Genomic DNA, 22,131 nt, shown 5'->3' on the forward strand with positions numbered 1-22,131 from the left:
ACAGGTGAATATGTAATACTTACCTGCTCCCGGCGTCCCGCTCCTTCCCCCGGACAGCTGGTCTTCGATGCCGCAGCCTCTTCCTCTGTCAGCGGTCACCGGCACCGCTGATTAGAGAAATGAATTATGCGGCTCCGCCCCTATGGGAGGTGGAGCAGCCTATTCATTTCTCTAATGAGCGGTCCCATGTGACCGCTGAACAGGGGAAGAGCTGCGGCACCCGGAGACCGTGGGACGGGCAGGGGGAGCGCCAGGAGCCCCGGAAGCAGGTAAGTATGCCTCAGCGCCCTCTCCCCCTCACCCGCCGACCGTGACTCGAGTATAAGCCGAAGGGGCACTTTCAGCCCAAAAATTTGGGCTGAAAATCTCGGCTTATACTCGAGTATATACGGTATCTGAATTGCAGTCATTGTTATTTTCCAGTCATCTACTATTCCAGTATAATTGCAATGTTTTGGAACAAACTGCCTATGAAAACAGTATCTTTATAAAAAAAAAATAAACACTCAAAATGCATGTTCCAAATTATTATGCACAGCAGAGTTTTCAACCTTTTTTTGTTTTATTTTGAACAAAAAAATGGTCAATTGTGAAGTTATAAGCATTATCAGCTTATTACAAAATGAAATCAAACAGTTTTCAAGTGAAAACTTTATTCTAGGTGATGTTACATTTGCACATAGGACCCCTTGTTGGAAAGAAGCTTCTGAACTCTCTCGTCCATTGAATTTGTCAGTTTTTGGATGGTTTCTGCCTCAGTTGTTTTGCATGTGGACAGAATACCCTCCCAGAGCTGTTGCTTAGATGTGAACTGCCTCCCGCCATCATAGACAGTCCTTTTGATGATGCTCCAGAGGTTCTCAATGGGGTTGAGGTCAGGGGAAGATGGTGGCCACACCATAAGTTTGTCCTCTTTTATGCCCATAGCAGCCAGAGATGCAGATGTGTTTTTTTGCAGCATGAGACGGTGCATTATCATGCATGAAAATGATCTTGCTGCGGAAAGCACGGTTCTTCCTCTTGAACCATGGCAGGAAGTGTTGTTTTAGAAACTCCACATAGATTATGGAGTTCATCTTTACCCCTTCAGGGATCATAAAGGGGCCGACAATCTCTCTCCCCATGATTCCAGCCCAAAACATTACTCCACCTCCTCCTTGTTGGCGCCTTAGCCGTGTTTTCATGGGGTGTCCATCAACCAGCCATCCTCCACTCCATCCATCTGGACCATCGAGCGTTGCACGGCACTCATCGGTGAACAAAACAGTTTGGAAGTCAGTCTTCATGTATCGTTTGGCCCACTGGAGCCGTTTCTGCTTGTGTGCAGTGGATAGAGGTGGTCGACAGGATGGCTTACGCACAGCTGCAAGCCTCTGAAGGACCCTGCATCTTGTTGTTCTGGGGACGTTGGAGGCACCAGCAGCTTCAAAAACTTGTCTGCTGCTATGACGAGGCATTTTTGCAGCTGCTCTTTTAACCTTACGCAATTGCCTGTTGGAAAGAGTCCTCAATTTTTCCTTATCAGCACGCACACGTGTGTGCTGGGAATCAGCTACATACTCCTTGATTGTGCGATGATCACGATGAAGTGTCTTGGCAATGTTGATTGTAGTCATGCCTTGACCTAAATACTCCACAATTTGTTGCTTCTCAACAGCCGACACATCCTTTTTCTTTCCCATTTTGGCAAAAAATGTAGGCTGCTTAACCCCTTACTGACCTCGGACGGGATAGTACATCCGAGGTCAGCTCCCCTGCTTTGATGCAGGGCTCCGCGGTGAGCCCGCATCAAAGCCGGTACATGTCAGCTGTTTTGAACAGCTGACATGTGCCCGCAATAGCGGCGGGTGAAATCGTGATTCACCCGCTGCTATTAACTAGTTAAATGCCGCTGTCAAACGCAGACAGCGGCATTTCACTACCGCATCCGGCCGGGCGGCCGGATATGAGCGCATCGCCGACCCCCGTCACATGATCGGAGGTCGGCGATGCTTCTCCATTGTAACCATAGAGGTCCTTGAGACCTCTATGGTTACTGATCGCCAGTAGCTGTGAGCGCCACCCTGTAGTCGGCGCTCACAGCACACCAGATTTTCTACTACATAGCAGCGAACAGCAGATCGCTGCTATGTAGCAGAGGCGATCATGCTGTGCCAGCTTCTAGCCTCCCATGGAGGCTATTGAAGCATGGCAAAAGTTAAAAAAATGTGAAAAAAATAAAAAAAAAAATATAAAAGTTTAAATCACCCCCCTTTCGCCCCAATCAAAATAAATCAATAAAAAAAAAAATCAAACCTACACATATTTGGTATCGCCACGTTCAGAATCGCCCGATCTATCAATAAAAAAAAAAGCACTAACCTGATCGCTAAACGGCGTAACGAGAAAAAAAATCGAAACGCCAGAATTACGTTTTTTGGTCGCCGCGACATTGCATTAAAATGTAATAACGGACGATCAAAAGAACATATCTGCACCGAATTGGAATCATTAAAAACGCCAGCTCGGCACGCAAAAAAAAAAGCCCTCAACCGACCCCAGATCATGAAAAATGGAGACGCTACGAGTATCGGAAAATGGCTCAATTTCTTTTTTTTTCACCACTTAGGTAAAACATAACCTAGTCATGTTAGGTGTCTATGAACTCGTAGTGACCTGGAGAATCATAATCGCAGGTCAGTTTTAGCATTTAGTGAACCTACCAAAAAAGCCAAGCAAAAAACAAGCGTGGGATTGCACTTATTTTGCAATTTCACCGCACTTGGAATTTTTTTCCCGTTTTCTAGTACACGACATGGTAAAACTAATGATGTCGTTCAAAAGTACAACTCGTTCCGCAAATAAGCCCTCACATGGCCAAATTGAGGGAAAAATAAAAAAGTTATGGCTCTGGGAAGGAGGGGAGTGAAAAACGAACATGGAAAAATGAAAAATCCCAAGGTCATGAAGGGGTTAATAATGTGGAACAGCCTTCTTAAGTAGTCTTGCCTTTATTTGGATACACCTGCCAAACTAATTTGCACAGGTATCTGCACTTGCTTTCAGTGATATAAAGAGCCCTGACACACATCACCATCAATGAGTTTAAATGCCAAACAAAAAAATTCTAACCTTATCACTCCTAAACTCTTTGTGCATAATAATTTGGAACACAGTGTACACATATCATCAGGAGTGCAGTGTTTACAAACCCAGTTGATCTCCTTGAGAGAAAAAAAAAACGCTCTTTCCCAGAATGCTCAAATGGGTTGTCCAAGCACACTGTAGTGCGGACTCCTCTTTAGGACAGGCCATCAGTTTTGGGTTGATTGGGGTCTGACACTGCACTGCCACTTTTATTTGCGGCTTCCAGATGTAAACGCTTTGGAGTGTTTACAGAATAGAAGCTGTTCTGAGGTTCCTGGCGGCTGCTCTTAGGGTACTGTCACACAGTACCATTTTGATCGCTACGACGGCACGATCCGTGACGTCGCAGCGATCGTATGATTATCGCTCCAGCGTCGTAGACTGCGGTCACACGTTGCAATCACGGCGCTGGAGCGATGCCGAAGTCCCCGGTAACCAGGGTAAACATCGGGTAACTAAGCGCAGGGCCGCGCTTAGTAACCCGATGTTTACCGTGGTTACCAGCGTAAACGTAAAAAAAACAAACAGTACATACTTACATTCCGGTGTCTGTCCCCGGCGTTCTCCTTCTCTCCACTGTGTAAGCGCCATAGCCGGCAAGCACAGCGGTGACGTCAGACGTCACCGCTGTGCTCGCTTTCCGGCTGGCAGACGCTCACACAGTGGAGAGAAGCTGAGACGCTGGAGGACAGACACCGGAATGTAAGTATGTACTGTTTGTTTTTTTTACGTTAACGCTGGTAACCAGGGTAAACATCGGGTTACTAAGCGCGGCCCTGCGCTTAGTTACCCGATGTTTACCCTGGTTACAAGCGAACACATCGCTGGATCGCTGTCACACACAACGATCCAGCGATGTCAGCGGGTGATCAAGCGACGAAAGAAAGTTCCACACGATCTGCTACGACGTACGATTCTCAGCAGGATCCCTGATCGCTGCTGCGTGTCAGACACTGCGATATCGTAACGATATCGCTAGAACGTCACGAATCGTACCGTCGTAGCGATCAAAATGGTACTGTGTGACAGTACCCTTACACATTGAGTAGAGCTGTGCTTTTCAACTTCTTTCAATGTGTTCACATGTGGTGGACTTTAGCACAAAGAACGTCTGATTTGGGGCGCCAGGTGTCGGAACCCCATTGTAGATCATCAATCTGTTGTGACAGGAAAACCCATTTAATTCTAAATTTGCCTAGTTGTGTAGTGATAAACTCCCCCTATATAGCTAGACTGACATGCCGTTCAGGGTCCTGTGAGAGTGACAACACTATGGTGTTGCAAGTTGCATTAACCCCTTCACGATGCGGGTGCATAGAGCGGGCTCCCACAGCGAGCCCACCACCCCCTGCAGGTGGTGGCTGTGTATTACAGCTGGGACCTGCCCCTGATTTTTAACTTGTTAAATGTCGCTGTCAATCTCTGACAGTGGCATTTAACACGTACCAATGTGCATGTGTGTTATTGACTCTACCCATTGGCACACCCGTGACATGATCATGGGTCGCCAATGGGTTGTCATGACAGCCGGGGTCAGCTGATGACACCTGTGCTTGTCATTACGTAGGTCCTATGAAACCCTGCCTGAAGCAGAGCTTCAAAAGAGATTATGATTTCTGCTATATGTATCAAGTCCCCTAAGGAGGCTATCAAAAACCGTAAAAAATAAAAAATGGAAAAAGTAAAAGTTCAAATCACCTTTTTTTTTCCCCCATTGAGAATAAAGGTATTAAAAAAATACACATGTGGTATCGCCGCTTTCACAAATGCCCGATCTATCAAAATATAAAAACAGTTAACCCGATTGTAAACGGAATGTAAATGTAAACGGGAAAAATTAAAGAACGCCAAAATTACATTTTTTTGGTCACCACAGTTCCACAAAAAAGTTGCTGTAACAAGCAATCAGAGCTTCGCATCTATCCCAAAATGGTACTAATCATACACATCTGTGTTTAAAACGGACAAGGGCAATCCGATAAAAAAAAAATTGGATTGCACGGTGATCAATGTTATTGAATAATTGTGTTCAACTGCATTTTTTTTTCTTCTCGGGTCGGACTGAGAAAAAAATCTCTGCATCCTGCAAGTGGCTGCATTTATCGGGGAGACTCTCCAATTCATGGTAATGGGTGCGCAAAAAACAAAACAAAAACATGGCCCACAAACCATGCGTGCACTGTCCTGTTTTTACTCACCCATCTCATAGGAAACCTGACATTTCATCAGCCAAGTACAGTAAATTCAGAGCGTGAACCGTCAGAATAGATAGATGGAAAGATGTCCATGACATATATAATTAGTGCAGTGCGCGTGTAGTTTAATGTACATGTATTTAGCTTAAAAATAAAATAAAAAAATGGCATGGGGTCCCCCTCATTTTTCTTCACCAGCTAATGGAAAGCAGACATTTTCTCAGCAGTTCTAATTTTTGTATTTATTTTTTATTATTATTTTTCTTCACAAACCCACCTTAATATGGACATGGTTGGCCTGTAACTAAATGCAATGGATGTGTAAAACTCTCCTGTTCCAGGTATAAACCCTGAGCATTGCTGAGACTGTCGCCCCTCCTCCCCCGAACTTCCGGTTTCAGAAGTGATGTAATGGTTGTGGCTGATACCAGCCTGTCTACAAGATGGATGGAGCTGGGAGGAGAGGGTTTTTCTTTGTCTGCAATGTTTCAGCAACTCCTCTTATTTCTGCATCTTGCCGAACTGTAGACCTGGCATTCTAACATTATACTGTATATCTGACTATTGTCTTTCTTTATGCCTAACATTTTACAGTTTCATCTGGTCAATTTGTGATTGCATTCTCTGTGCCTCGTGCACTGGTTCATTCATACAAATGTCAGAAAGCTGCATTATGATGATCTGTCTTGTGGACCGCTTATCCAGTAAACCTAGCCAGTCCAAATGGTTACGAATTATGTGGTGGGGGCTTTGTAAAGTTATAAATGTAGTGATTAATAGATCTTCAGCCAGTGCACTACTGCTCTAATGTACAGACAAATACTATGCTATTAATGTCGTTCACCTGCAGTCCTATAATAGTACATGCATAACCTAGGATTAAATCAAAGCGAACAAACTCCCTGCAGTAAGTAAATAGTAGTAGTACATGTAAACAATATAGGATATTTAGTTCACACTTTGATTTAAAAATTGCATAAAAGCCATCTCACCATGACAAGGTATACCCAGTCAGGACGGTCCCGTCTCTAGTATGTCACCTCTGTGTCAGCAGATGGGAGCAAAGCAGGACCCGATCCGAATGTTTTGCACCTGCCTGTGGAAAAGCTATACAGACCAAATGCACAGCCCAAAAACTGAGCGCCACCCCTCCTGTATAAAGTATCAAAAAGTAAACAAATAATAGTACATGCATTAGAACTGCTGTCTGCAGAGTAGCATGCTGGCTGACCGTGTAATGATTGCTACCCCTGTAGCTCATTTTTCGTTGTTGCACTACAGTTGATGGAGCTGCAGGACCTTAAAAGTGTATATGGGCTTTTTTCACTATATAGCGCCCTCTGCTAGAAAAGTAGCCATAAATTTGATAGCTGTTTAAAGACTTAATAGTTTGATCTACATGATTTGTTTTGAGAGCATCCTACACACCTGACACCGCCACACGTTAAGTATTTGGTGCAGAAATTTTTGCACCATTTCTGCATCTCTTGGCAGGATAAACTTGCTTTTTTACGTGTTTTTGACATTCGTTTATGGTGCAGATTTTTTCCCTCTCATTAGTATGGGTGAAATCTGCAGCAAAAATGCTGAAAGAATTGACATTCTGCAGATTTATATCCACAAGTCACAAATAATCAGCGCGTCTATAAGACTTCAGGACTCTCATTCACTGCTGGAATCCGGAAAACCCTTCAGGTTTTGTGACATATCTGCACAGAAAAAAGTGTGACAAAAAGTGTTCTCTTATTGGTGTTGTGCAGTGAGTTCCTGTGATCTAGCATCAATGAGATTTCTTAGTTGATATATGGTCTGATCCCACACGGTATAAATCTCTATGGAGACTGTCTGTTGTCAGACTACTGTAGAAATATGTGTACAACTTCCAACTTCTTTGCAAGAGAAACCAGCAAGTAAAATGCGAACATAAAGAATGGTAGCATATTGCTGTTCTGTGTCATAATACTGTGTTCCTAGATATTTAGCAGTTCGGTGTTGAATGCTGGATTAAAGGAATGTGCTATATAAATGTAACATAAAGTGGATATAATTATGTACAAGTCTTGTAATTATTAAGTTACAGTTAATTAAATGGCCACCAAAGAATGTGAGCATTTTCTCATCTCGCAATACACCCCAAAGTCTCCATTGTTTTCAGTGTGAACATTTTCATTCTAACTTGTTTTTCCATGTGCCGCGTGTCTTTTAAATTGTAGTCGTTGGCATGTGGCAATGCCATCAGTACATGTGCGTTTTACACACTGCTCAGGTTAACAACCTGAACCCTCCAAAATGTTTGTGTGACAGGAGTATATCAGACGACAGCTGGAGGAGGAGCAGAGGCACTTGGAGATCCTTCAACAGCAGCTGCTTCAAGAGCAGGCCATGTTACTGGTGAGAGTTTACTGGTGATCTGATGCCCTAGTTGTAGCAGGTTGTGGGGTCAGCTTTGTCTGGGCAGCTGCACAAGCTGTGCAAACAATTAGCTGGTTGTGGGAAGTGTCTGCACCCTTGATTGACAGGCACAGCTACATGAAGTTCTCTTAGGAGGCAATACTCCTAGTGGGTATAAAGGAACACATGGAAATCCCAAATAAATGTGATATCATAACACACTACCAGAAGCACGAAAGTAGAAGGTTCCACCTTAAAAAAATGTAAGTGCAGTCATTTTGATATGGAGGGAACAATTTCTCCCTATAAGGGTTGAATTGCTTGGGTAGGAAATCATCAGCTAGATGCCACAAAGTAAACCCTTTGTGTATTCACACTGATATAGCGAGAAGTCGTTGCTGATGCAAGACATTTTATAAAATTTGGCTTAAAGTTATATAAAATGAGGTTGGCTACTTTATCGTAAAGGTAATCTGTCAGTAGGATCAGCTCTCCCATGGGCATGCAAGTAATTGAAAATTGAGTGAAGTGATGTCCCAACATTGCAGTGTGATCAGAGCTAACCAAGTACAACAGAGCTAAGACAGTACAGCAGAAGTCGTATTACAAACACATTTGCAGCTGCCCCTCTATATTGCTGTCAGCTCTGCTGTACTGCCCTTTCCCCACATTGGCTGCCTGTGACGTGGAAGCTGAAGCACTGAGCGAGGACACCTGCACATGTATAACAAAGTTCAGCATTGCTGCAGTATTGTGCCTATAATAAGGCTCCACTCTGAAAGGGTCTCTGTAGGTGCACACGTTTGCCATGAGGCAAGCTTCACTTCTGTTGCACTGTGTTCTGATCTCATGCAGAGCAGAGTGTGATTATAAGAGCAAAGTGTCAATCATTTCATTATACTGCTAATGCAGATTTTTGCAGAGATCTGTGTCCTGCCCATAGACCTTAATGGTTAATTTGCATATAAGAAAGTCATGGATTTCTCCGGAATAAGACATGACATACATCAAGGTATCATTTTATCCAACTTCCTGTGACTTTCATGCTTGTACAAATGGTCAGAAGGGTAGATTCTACTGACATATTCCCTTTAACGGTGTGAGCTTTAACTTTACCCAGCAGGTAATGTCTGTGTGTTACAGCAAGGACCTGCCTCTATCTTCCGTAGATGGAACAGCGCTACGCCCACAACTGTTAGCCTGTTAAATGCCGTTGTCAAACTCGCCAGCATGGGGGTGCGTCATTGTATGCTTCCATTGGCACTCCCGTGACACAATCACGGGCGCTGATGAGTTGCTACAACATCCAGATCTGTTGTAGACCTCCACCTGTCATTACTGAGCTCCTTTAAAACCCAGCCTGTGGCTGGGCCTCAAAGGAGACCATGATTCTATGCAACAGTACCGTGGTATTGTTGTGTATAGTACAAGTGATTAGTCTATTGCAGGTTTGAGTCCCCAAAGGAGAAAATGCCAAAATTAAATTTTTTGAGACACTGCGATCCTCCAAACAAGGCTGTGAGAAGCAATCAATATGTCATATCTATCCCAAAATGGTATAGGTAAAAACGATGCCTTGCCTCGCAAAACATTATAAGCCCTTGCTTCGCTCTTTCGATCAAAAAGTGAAATCTATGCAGGTCTTGGGAAATGGCGATGCAAAATGTATATATATTTTCATTTCTGATTTTATTTTTTTTAAACACTAAAATAATAAAAAATTGGGATAAATTGGGTATCACCATATTTGTACTGATGTGATGTGAAGAATCATTGCCAGGTCATTTTTACCACACTATGCCATAAAAAACATTCCCAAAGAATTTCAGAATTTCGTATTTTTCGCATTTTCGGTAAACTTTCAATTTCTTCCCATTTTCCAGTATGTTTTAGAATGAATGAAGTCATTCAAAAGCACAACTCGTCCTGCAAAAATACAATCCCTCGTAAGCTCTTGGAAGAAGAGTCGTAAAAAACGAAAACTGTCCATTATTGGGACATTATTCTGTGGCATTTACTGGTATATAAATGGTACAAGTAAAGTACTCCTGAACTTTAGTGCTGCCGTTCCCATAGACGGCACAGCTCTGTCTTTCATAATAGCGCCTAATGTAGGAGCAATGTGACCAATGCTGTCCATCAGCCTCTTCCAATTAAGAGCAGCTTCTCCATGTGCAGTGTGTTTCAGTTGGGGGATGCTGGTGGACAGGACTGGTGGCATGCTCCTCCATCAGCAGCCATATTGAGAACATGAGAGCTCTGCAGTCTTTAACCAGTGCAGGAGGAGAACCTGTAATACTGAGATTAGCAAGTGCCAAAAATTCATGGCCCCAACATTTTTGTAAGAAAAATAAACGGTAGCTTGCCTCTTCTCTCCATAACTGCTGGAACTCCCATGATTGCCACATCCAACACCCTGATTATATGTGGCTTGGCTCTGATAATGTGAAAGTTCTTGAATGTATCGAAGACTGTTTGTGTTAGTTCTTAGTGAAGTGAGAATTCCTTAAAGTTTGTCTGTCAATAGTTTTGGCCCTTCTGCTACACTTCCTGGCACCAGACTGCTGACAGGCTCCTTGTAACCTTGTTTGGTGGGCACAGACCCTATATTCAACAGTAATTTATATACTTTATGGTGCAGATATACTCATAGTAGTTAGTATGTTGCAGTATTTCATAAATGTTTACTCTTCATTTTAGGAATACCGATGGCGTGAAATGGAAGAACACCGGCAGGCAGAAAGACTACAACGTCAGCTTCAGCAAGAACAAGCGTATCTTATGTCTTTACAACATGATCACAGGCAGCAACCTCAGCCGCAACAACCACCGCAGCAGCCGCAACCTCAGCAACCCCAAGTGCAACCGCAAGAAAGAAGCAAGCAAAGTTATCATACACCGGAACCTAAACCCCACTATGATCAGGCCGAGCGTGTGCGAGAGGTACAACCCTTGTCTAATATTTAGAATTGAGAGTCCTCAGTGGTTGATACCTTTTAATGGCTAACTGAAAAGATGGTAACAAATTGCAAGCTTTCGAGACTACATACGTCTCTTCATCAGGCAAAGACTTAAGGTACCTTCACACTAAACGACTTTGCAACGATAACGATAGCGATCCGTGACGTTGCAGCGTCCTGGATAGCGATATCGTTGTGTTTGACACCCAGCAGCGATCTGGATCCTGCTGTGATATCGCTGGTCGTTGCTGAAAGTCCAGAACTTTATTTGGTCGTCAGATCGGCGTGTATCGTCGTGTTTGACAGCAAAAGCAACGATGCCAGCAATGTTTTACAATGGTAACCATGGTAAATATCGGGTTAGTAAGTGCAGGGCCGCGCTTAGTAACCCGATGTTTACCCTGGTTACCATTGTAAATGTAAAAAAAAAAGCAGTACATACTCACCTTCTGATGTCCGTCAGGTCCCTGGCCGTCTGCTTCCCGCACTGACTGTGAGCCGGCACTCACAGTCAGTGCGGGAAGCAGACGGCCAGGGACCTGACGGACATCAGAAGGTGAGTATGTACTGTTTTTTTTTTTTACATTTACAATGCAGCGGCCCTGCGCTTAGTAACCCGATGTTTACCCTGGTTACCCGGGGACCTCGGCATCGTTGGTCGCTGGAGAGCTGTCTGTGTGACAGCTCTCCAGCGACCACACAGCGACGCTGCAGCGATCGGCATCGTTGTCGATATCGCTGCAGCGTCGCTTAATGTGACGGTACCTTAAAACTAATTCTGAAGAATCGCATATTTATGCACAACATAGTATAGAAAAAAAAAAAAAAGGAAGGGAAAAAAAACATGGATAAGCCAGGTGACATGAAGCAGAATTACCATGGGTGATAAACAGTTATGTCCATAAATATTGGGCCAATTCTTAGATAAGGATTGTTTTATTGTCCTGTGATTGGGGTCTCTGTTGTGATGACCCCACATGGTCTGATGGGCAAGCTCATTAGTTGATGTAAAAAGACATAAATCCATGTGACACATTCATTCCTGCAGTTAGTGTCAAAGGTCGTCATCAGTTTACAGTATATTCCCAGACTCTCCTGTCTTTCTGCGATTTGAAGTTACCTTTTAGTACAAGTAATTTCATGTCCATAATGTTATGATTTGGGAGACAGAAATGTATTGTCTAAACCATTGTCTACAAATCTATAGCCTATGTACATAGATTAAATAATTAAATATAATTTCTTATCTGTGCAGGTTTAAAGAATTGTTGTTGTTTTTTGTTTGTTTTGTTGCCTTGTTTTAAATTGCATTTTCCTACCACTTTTTTTTTTTTTTTTTTTGGAAAGCAGTTTTCCTTTTTTTAATGAGTGTGCATGTTTTATTTCCGGCACAGGCAGAAGAGCGCCTTAGGAAAACTAACCAAGGCTCTCCTGAAGCACAGTCCAAACAAACAGGGAGAGTGTTGGAGCCGTTAGTGCCTTCAAGATCCGAGTCATTTTCCAATGGGAATTCTGAGCCTGCTCAGCCTGCCATGCATAGGCCAGTGGAGCCTCAGGTATCGCAATTCGGAAAATATTTAGACCCCAGCTACTTTGTGTTGGTCATCGCTGCGGCCCCTGATTGGTGATAGATAGATCTGGGAGCATCTGTTTTAGGCTGCTCTGCGTAATTATCACTTATCTCATCAAATAGCCCACAATAAGCGAGAGAAATATACAGTTTTCTGTTCTGAAGTCAAAACCAGATAAACCTAAAAAAAATAGAGCTTCACATAAAACATTATAAACTCTTATATTGTTTGATCAGGTTTTACGTTATATTTTTTATTGACTTGTATTAATACAAAAATAGAATTGGACATGATTTAAAAACTATTAAACATCAAGAGCCGTGGTCTCAGCAGAAAAGATGCTTTTAGAAAAGAGGAATAATTCAGATTATGACCAGTAGATGGCGATGCAATAATATTCAAAGTGCACGTGAATGCGGATATATAATTGCTATATAATGTCAGAACAGATTACCCAGCAAGCTGAGACTGCAAAAAAAAAAATCACTTTTTCAAGGCTTTGTCATGCATATAATGCCCTGTGAGCAATACTCATTAGTCCATAAAAATTAGCATCAAGTAGGCCCATATCTCTGGAACCTTATGGTGAGTTAAAAAAAACAAAAAAAAAAACCTCTGGAGCAGCTAGAAAATAATACAAGCAAAAATTGTCCACTTTTCACCTGGAGACAAGTCCTCTTAGGGTATATGCACACGTTGCGGATTTGCCTCTGGAATTTTTTGTGCGGATTCTGCATCTGTTGGCAGAAAACGCAGGTGTGGAATTGATGCGGATTTACTACGGATTTTGTGCGGATTTTGTGCGTTTTTTTTACCTCTGCGGATTTCTATAATTGGAATGGGTACAAAAACGCTGCAGAGCCGCACAAAAGTGACATGCTCCTTCTTTTAATCTGCAGCTTTTCCGTGCGGAATTTTCCGCACCATTAGCGCAGCATTTTTTTTCCCATTGATTTACATTGTACTGTATATCACTTGCAGATCTGCAACGTTTCTGCACGGGAAACAAACGCTGCGGTTCCGCAGTAAATCCGCAACGTGTGCACATAGCCTAAGAGGGGTTGTCCACCACTGGACTAGCCTGGCTTAATCAGTTCAATTCCACATGGAAAATGAAAAACCATATATACTTGCCTCCCGCAGCGGCAGTGTTCCATAGACATCTGTGCAGAAGGGAAGTATACATTTTTTTTCTATGGGGCGCTGCATTGATTAAAGCACCACTGCAGCGTTTATTTTTTTTGAAACGCCTGAGTGGGTCTTTAAATGTTAGTCCCTTGTCTCATACTCGCCTGCCACCGACTTCATGGCGTTCCAGGCTCGCTCCTGTTGGCCTCTGGCGAGAAGTGACTTGCCGGCAGCTCCAGTGTTCCATGGGGCGGCACGGAGGTCACTTTTCAGTACAAGTCTCTGACGGCCTCATTTTCATGACTCTGAGACTTGCAGTGAGAGCTTTTAATTCTAACTCCCAGCCAGTCAAAATCTAATGTCACAAGATGGCACCTCGGGAGCAGAGCGGTGCCGAAAAATGGTGAAGACGCTGGAGGCTGAGTATATGACTGGGGGCTTCCATTTAAAGTGATTCTCCAGCGCTGAAAAAAAACCCGCTGGAGTGTAGCTTTAAGCAGGTGTTGGGATACACCACCTTTCCTTTAAAACCTGTGAGTGGGATGAAAAGTTTTACTTCCTAGTTTCCAGTTATTGTAGGGGAGGGGTACACGGGGAAGTGATGGCCGCATGAAAATGTGCAGTACAGCCTGGTATGGTTATACCTCGTACTGTATATAGCCTCCCTTGATCCCAGGGAAGGATACATGTACTTTACTAATTGGAGATGAATATGGCCGTATTCAGCATGTCTCTGTTGATTCTGTGTGTGCCTTTTGTTCATTGAGAAAATTAAATTTTTATGGAAATGTAAGCGTGACATGTTGTGCCACGTGATATGTTACGACATTGCCTTTAAAGGAGAATATTGACCCTCACAGAGATGCTCCGAGGCACAAACCACATGCCTCCATGCACCACGGTCACCTTTTGGGGTTAATCTTTTAATTTCTGGTTTCTAATCATTCTCATTGTAAAGTCTGTGTATACAGTGTGATTCATAAAGGTTGTCTAAGCCAGAAATGCATGCATTTAGAGAAGAAATGTCCCTAAAGGTGTCCATATCCTTTAGTGAATATAGCCTTCAGGTATAAGTATTCCCATTTTATTTTGTCGTTGGTGTGCTCTTTCCTTTCCATGACGAGTTGTGCATGCTCAGTAACACATTAACAGTAATTTATCATATACAAGTCCGCCATTCATCCCTTATTTTCCCTACAGCTATGTCAGTGAGCCTGCTTTTGTCTTGTTTTTGTCATTGTCTGGCTTTTTAAATTCTTTTCCATTGGAATTTAAAAAGTCAGTGATGCCAGTGCACCTCGTAAATGTTTTATGTCTTGTTTTCTTGTAAGGTACAATGGTCTCATCTGGCATCCCTCAAGAGCAATGTTTCCCCTGTCTCGCGATCCCATTCCTTCAGTGACCCTTCTCCTAAATTTGCACCTCACCATCTTCGTTCTCAGGACTCCCACCCACCCCCACGCAATGAAGTTGTAACTTCTGACCCTAAATCTGACATACCTGAACCCAACCAAAGGGTTTGGGCTAGATCAGACAGTGAAGAGGTGCCACCAAGGGTAAGATGTAGTAATTAGTAAGATGAGCACTTCGTGTGTAGGGTCATGTTGTGCCACAGAATGGTGCGTGTTCTATTAGATTGGATTTGCTGACAATGACTATGTAACCTTTATTCACAGGGCAATATTTTATATACTGACTTATGCCCTGATTAATTATCACAGTACAGTACAGTACATTGGGTTAGCTGGTATTTTTTAATAAGTAGCATTTAGTTTAGCTACAGTTGCTCTACTGACAAATACTGGAAAGAATACCTCTGGTCCAAACCAAGCAATGTTTTAGATTATTTTCTAATAAAGTAGGCCATTATTTTATTTTTTTTAAATTGTTGACCAGGCTTAGTAAAAAATTATTTCTACATACCAGGATTGTTTAAGTGAGTCCTATCGATTTATATTCATCATACCTAGATATGTCTGTGTGCTTCCTTAATACAGCTTCACTACACACTATTCGGTTTTGCAGCTTGTATCCATGTAACCTCCTTATATTGTTTGACTTCTCATATATTAATAAGTCAGCCCCAGTTTTCATTGTCTGCAGCTTGAATTGAAGCTTCGTTGCTCAAAATAAGAAACCTTTTAAGATAAAAGAACTATCAATGATGACTGGTGGTTTGACTGGAGTTGACTCCATTGGTATTTCTTATTTTCTATTTCTGCTCATTATATAGGTGCCTGTAAGGACAACATCAAGATCTCCGGTGTTGTCACGAAGAGATTCTCCTCTCCAGGGCAGTGTACAACCAAACAGCCAAACTGGGCAGAGGAATTCCACAAGGTATGGAAAGTGAGCCTAGCAGGTTCCTGATGTTGGCACACTATGAACGAAAATGATTTGATTTACATACAGTAACAGTCAAATGTTTGGACACACCTACTCATGCAATGTTTTCCTTATGTAATATGCACATTGTAGATTCAGACTGAAGGCAATAAAGACCATAGAAAGGTAAACACATAGAAACAAGGGGTGATGATGCATGTGTGAAAAAATTCCTGAGTGATCACCTAACATTGAGATTGTTGGGGATGACTTGGACCTCAGAGTGAAGGCAAAGCGGTCGTTAAGTTCTCATCTCCTTGGGGAGCTACTTCAAAACTGTTGGAAGTAATTCCAGGTGATTAAAGCGAACCTGTCACCCCCAAAATCGATGGTGAGGTAAGCTCACTGGCATCAGGGGCTTATCTACAGCATTCTGTAATGCTGTAGATAAGCCCCCGATGTTACCTGAAAGAGGAGAAAAAGACGTTAGATTATACTCACCCAAGGGCGGTCCCGGTCCGATGGGCGTCTCAGGTCCGGTACAGCGCCTCCCATCTTCATTCCATGACATCCTCTTGTGGTCTTCACGCAGCTGCTCCGGCGTAGGCGTACTTTGTCTGCCCTGTTGAGGGCAGAGCAAAGTACTGCAGTGCACAGGCGCCGGTAAGGTCAGAGAGGCCCGGCGCCTGCGCACTACAGTACTTTGCGCGGCGCGGAGACCAGACGAGGACGTCATGGAATGAAGATAGGAGGCGCCAGAGCGGACCTGAGACACCCATTTGACCTGACCGCAGCGGGACCGCCCCTGGGTGAGTATATTATAACTTTTTTTTCCTCCTCTTTCAGGATACATCGGGGGCTTATCTACAGCGTTACAGAATGCTGTAAATAAGCCCCTGATGACGGTGAGCTTACCTCACCATCGATTTTGGGGGTGACAGGTTCCCTTTAAGCGATCCTACATTGTGCATATTCAAATAAGAAAATAGAAAACCATTGCTTGAATAAGTGTGTCCAAACGTTTGAGTGGTATTAGATGTTAAACTAATATACCGTATATACTTGAGTATAAACTTGAGTTTAAGCTGACCCCCCCCACCCCTAATTTTGCCACAAAAAAACTGGGAAAACTTCATGACTCGAGTATAAGCCTAAGATGGAAAATGCAGCAGCTACTGGTAAATTTCAAAAATAAAAATAGATACCAATAATATGGTAAGTAAAATGAATTGAGACATCAGTAGGTTAAAATATGCCCCATATAATGTTGCACAAATGCTGATTGTGGCCCCATAAGATGCTCCATACAGATATTTGCCCCATATAATGCTGCACATGGCCCCATAAGATGCTCCATAGAGATATTTGCCCCCATATAATGCTGCACATGACCCCATAAGGCCGGCCTCACACTGGGCGTAAGACAATACGCCACGTATTATACGTCCGTACTACGGCCGTAATACGGAGAAATGTTCCCAAAATATTGATCCGTAGTCAGGGTGTGTCAGCGTATTTTGCGCATGGCATCCTCCGTATGTAATCCGTATGGCATCCGTACTGCGAGATTTTTGCGCAGGCTTGCAAAACCGACATCTAATGGATTTATGTGCTCAAATGTTCGGGAAAACATATATACAGTATATATATATATATATATATATATATATATATATATATATATATATATATATATATATATATATATATATATATATAGTCATTGAGACACATATATATATATTCTGTATTTAGATTTCATTCAGCGCGATATGTGTTAAAAGCCGGTAATTCAATTGCCGGCTTCTCATTTCTCCTGCACAAACCCGACAGGATATGAGACATGGTTTACATACAGTAAACCATCTCATATCCCCTTTTTTTTTGCATATTCCACACTACTAATGTTAGTAGTGTGTATGTGCAAAATTTCAGCGCTGTAGCTGCTGAAATAAAGGGTTAAATGGCGGAAAAAATTGGCATGGGCTCCCGCGCAATTTTCTCCGCCAGAATGGTAAAGCCAGTGACTGAGGGCAGATATTAATAGCCAGGAGAGGGTCCATGGTTATTGCCCCCCCCCCGTGGCTACAAACATCTGCCCCCAGCCACCCCAGAAAAGGCACATCTGGAAGATGCGCCTATTCTGGCACTTGGCCACTCTCTTCCCACTCCCTGTAGCGGTGGGATATGGGGTAATGAAGGGTTAATGCCACCTTGCTATTGGAAGGTGACATTAAGCCAGATTAATAATGGAGAGGCGTCAATTATGACACCTATCCATTATTAATCCAATTGTTGGAAAGGGTTAAAAAACACACACACACATGATTTAAAAGTAGTTTAATGAAATAAACACAGCGGTTGTTGTAATAATTTATTGTTCTCTCAATCCATCAGGAACACCCTCGCTTGGAAAAATAATAAACGCACAAGATACATACCTTCTGGTGAACCGTCTCGTCCCACGAAGTAATCCATCTGAAGGGGTTAACTAATATTACAGGCAGGAGCCCTGCTAATGCAGCGGTGTGCTCCGTGCCTGTAATCCCCGGCGAATGAAGGAAATGTAGGTCATTGACCTACATTTCCTTCAGTCGCGGTGATGCGCCCCCTGGTGGATGTCCTCATATGACCTGGAGCGTGGGAAAAAGTTCCCAGGCTGCAGTTCATGAGAACATCCACCAGAGGGCGCCTCACCGCGACTCAATGTAAGTACAGATCCTGCTTTCCTTTCAGCACCCGGGGATTACAGGCACCAGCGAGTGGTTTATCGCAGCTCGTGCCTGTAATATTAGTTAACCCCTTCAGATGGATTACTTCGTGGGACGTGACGGTTCAGCTGAGGGTATGTATCTTGTGCGTTTATTATTTTGCCAAGCGAGGGTGTTCCTGATGGATTGAGAGAACAATAAATTATTAAAACAACCGCTGTGTTTATTTCATTAAACTACTTTTAAATAATGTGTGTGTGTGTTTTTTAACCCTTTCCAACAATTGGATTAATAATGGATAGGTGTCATAATTGACGCCTCTCCATTATTAATCTGGCTTAATGTCACCTTCCAATAGCAAGGTGGCATTAACCCTTCATTACCCCATATCCCACCTCTACAGGGAGTGGGAAGAGAGTGGCCAAGTGCCAGAATAGGCGCATCTTCCAGATGTGCCTTTTCTGGGGTGGCTGGGGGCAGATGTTTGTAGCCACGGGGGGCCAATAACCATGGACCCTCTCCTGGCTATTAATATCTGCCCTCAGTCACTGGCTTTACCATTCTGGCGGAGAAAATTGCGCGGGAGCCCACGCCAATTTTTTCCGCCATTTAACCCTTTATTTCAGCAGCTACAGCGCTGAAATTTTGCACATACACACTACTAACATTAGTAGTGTGGAATATGCAAAAAAAATGGGGATATGAGATGGTTTAATGTATGTAATCATGTCTCATATCCTGTCGGGTTTGTGCAGGAGAAATGAAAAGCCGGCAATTGAATTACTGACTTTTCACTAACAGCGCTGCGTATTTCTCGCAAGTCACACTGCAGGTCCGTGTGGAATCCGTATTTTTCTCGCCCCCATAGACTTTCATTAGCGATTTTTTTTGCGCAATACGCTGACAAACGCAGCATGCTGCGATTTTGTACGGCCGTAGAAAGCCGTATAATACTGAACCGTAATATACGGCTAATAGGAGCAGCCCCATTGAGAATAATTGTGCCGTTTATTTTGCGAGTTTTACGGACGTAGTTTATGCGCTCATACGTCCGTAAAACTCGCTAGTGTGAGGCCGGCCTAAGATGTTCCAGAGATATTTGCCCCATATAATGCTGCACATGGCCCCATAAGATGCTCCATACAGATATTTGCCCCATATAATGCTGCACATGGCCCCATAAGATGCTCCATACAGATATTTGCCCCATATAATGCTGCACATGACCCCATAAGATGCTCCATAGAGATATTTGCCCCATATAATGCTGCACATGGCCCCATAAGATGCTCCATACAGATATTTGCCCCATATAATGCTGCACATGGCCCCATAAGATGCTCCATACAGATATTTGCCCCATATAATGCTGCACATGGCCCCATAAGATGCTCCATAGAGATATTTGCCCCCATATAATGCTGCACATGGCCCCATAAGATGCTCCATAGAGATATTTGCCCCATATAATGCTGCACATGGCCCCATAAGATGCTCCATACAGATATTTGCCCCATATAATGCTGCACATGGCCCCATAAGATGCTCCATACAGATATTTGCCCCCATATAATGCTGCACATGGCCCCATAAGATGCTCCATACAGATATTTGCCCCATATAATGCTGCACATGGCCCCATAAGATGCTCCATAGAGATATTTGCCCCATATAATGCTGCACATGGCCCCATAAGATGCTCCATACAGATATTTGCCCCATATAATGCTGCACATGGCCCCATAAGATGCTCCATACAGATATTTGCCCCATATAATGCTGCACATGGCCCCATAAGATGCTCCAGAGATATTTGCCCCATATAATGCTGCACATGGCCCCATAAGATGCTCCATAGAGATATTTGCCCCATATAATGCTGCACATGGCCCCATAAGATGCTCCAGAGATATTTGCCCCATATAATGCTGCACATGGCCCCATAAGATGCTCCATAGAGATATTTGCCCCATATAATGCTGCACATGGCCCCATAAGATGCTCCATACAGATATTTGCCCCCATATAATGCTGCACATGGCCCCATAAGATGCTCCATAGAGATATTTGCCCCATATAATGCTGCACATGGCCCCATAAGATGCTCCAGAGATATTTGCCCCATATAATGCTGCACATGGCCCCATAAGATGCTCCATAGAGATATTTGCCCCATATAATGCTGCACATGGCCCCATAAGATGCTCCATAGAGATATTTGCCCCATATAATGCTGCACATGGCCCCATAAGATGCTCCATACAGATATTTGCCCCCATATAATGCTGCACATGGCCCCATAAGATGCTCCATACAGATATTTGCCCCATATAATGCTGCACATGGCCCCATAAGATGCTCCATACAGATATTTGCCCCCATATAATGCTGCACATGGCCCCATAAGATGCTCCAGAGATATTTGCCCCATATAATGCTGCACATGGCCCCATAAGATGCTCCATACAGATATTTACTCAAGTATATACGGTAATTAAATTGCAAGGATTAAAATACTTTTTTGTTAAGTAGGTTCTTTTTTTCCCCCTTTGTTCAGCAATATTGAGCCCAGATTGCTTTGGGAGCGGGTAGAAAAACTTGTACCCAGACCGGGCAGTGGCAGCTCTTCTGGTTCCAGTAATTCCGGTTCCCAAGCAGGCTCTCATCCAGGGTCTCAGAGTGGTTCTGGAGAGCGCTTTCGCGTGAGATGTGAGTAAGCTTATGGGTTGGCTAGGTGGCATACTACAACATCGTGTTGGTTTAATGAAAGTAAAAAACATTTGTCAGATCTATCTATTCTGTTCTACAATTGCAGAAGTCCCACACTTTGCCAAACACTTCCATCTTTACTTGCTGCATATGTCTGCCTTTTTTCAGATAGGTCCAAGGTCCACCCTTATTGATCTTTAACTCATTTAGAAGTTTTCTCTCTTGTTAGCATCCTCAAAATCAGAAGGGTCACCATCTCAGCGTCCTGAAAATACAGCCAAAAAACCCGATGAAAAGAAAGAAACTGGAAGGCCTTCCAAACCCACTGTAAGAGCCCAAGCTTGCATTTTCTGAGTGTCACCCATAGTCTGTGTTTTTGTTTTGTTTGTTTTTTTTCATTTATGTTTGTGCCTCACCCTGTCTGTTGAAATATGGAGAAAAAAGCAAAGTATGCAGTGCTCAGGTCTTAAAATCCTATAGACTTTAAAAAAAAAAATCATGGGTTTTTTATTATGATTTTAAAGTAGAAAAATTGTACAGAAAACCGTTCCCAACCCAATATGACTCGGGCAAATTATGCACCATTGTAAAGGAAAAGGAAGAAAAATGTATCAGCTACGAATATGTATGGTTTCATCCATTTGGCTTTATCCTAGTCTTCTGTCTCTTTCCTTAAGATTGCTTGGCATCCGCGAAGGCAGCACAGTTTAGGTTATGTTCACATGTGGCGTTTTTGAAGCATTTTGTTCTGCAGCCAAAGCCTTTCTCAGCAGTAAAAAACGCTGCACATAAAACAAAACTGTTCTGCATTTTTTGCTCTCACTGTAAAAATGTTGGAAAACCTAACTTTATATATTACATTAAGTATATAGAACCACTCAATTCCTGTTTGACATTAGGACTGCGGCCAAATCCTACTTGCACTAGGTGTAAAATAAATCCTGCAATCTTGCTACACATGTTCTGCCCTAATCTGGAACCTTTCTGGAAAGAGGTGCTGGGAATGATAAATCGG

General features: G+C 43.0%; 1 protein-coding gene across 11 annotated transcripts in view; it reads left to right on the top strand.

Moving 5' to 3' along the window:
- Positions 1–22,131, top strand: part of MAP4K4 (mitogen-activated protein kinase kinase kinase kinase 4) — a 192,715-nt gene that overhangs the window by 143,317 nt on the left and 27,267 nt on the right. For 4 of the 11 annotated variants that reach the window (XM_077296640.1, XM_077296641.1, XM_077296644.1 and 1 more), the window contains exons 14-20: positions 7,626–7,712; positions 10,413–10,655; positions 12,067–12,228; positions 14,703–14,927; positions 15,605–15,711; positions 20,965–21,116; positions 21,346–21,443. In XM_077296640.1, coding sequence (XP_077152755.1) covers positions 7,626–7,712; positions 10,413–10,655; positions 12,067–12,228; positions 14,703–14,927; positions 15,605–15,711; positions 20,965–21,116; positions 21,346–21,443 — 1,074 coding nt within the window. The remainder of the gene's footprint in view (positions 1–7,625; positions 7,713–10,412; positions 10,656–12,066; positions 12,229–14,702; positions 14,928–15,604; positions 15,712–20,964; positions 21,117–21,345; positions 21,444–22,131) is intronic. The other 7 variants (XM_077296645.1, XM_077296647.1, XM_077296649.1 and 4 more) reach the window with 3 other exon arrangements.

The sequence above is a fragment of the Ranitomeya variabilis genome, chromosome 3 (assembly GCF_051348905.1).
Source record: "Ranitomeya variabilis isolate aRanVar5 chromosome 3, aRanVar5.hap1, whole genome shotgun sequence".
Taxonomy (NCBI): Eukaryota; Metazoa; Chordata; class Amphibia; order Anura; family Dendrobatidae; genus Ranitomeya; species Ranitomeya variabilis.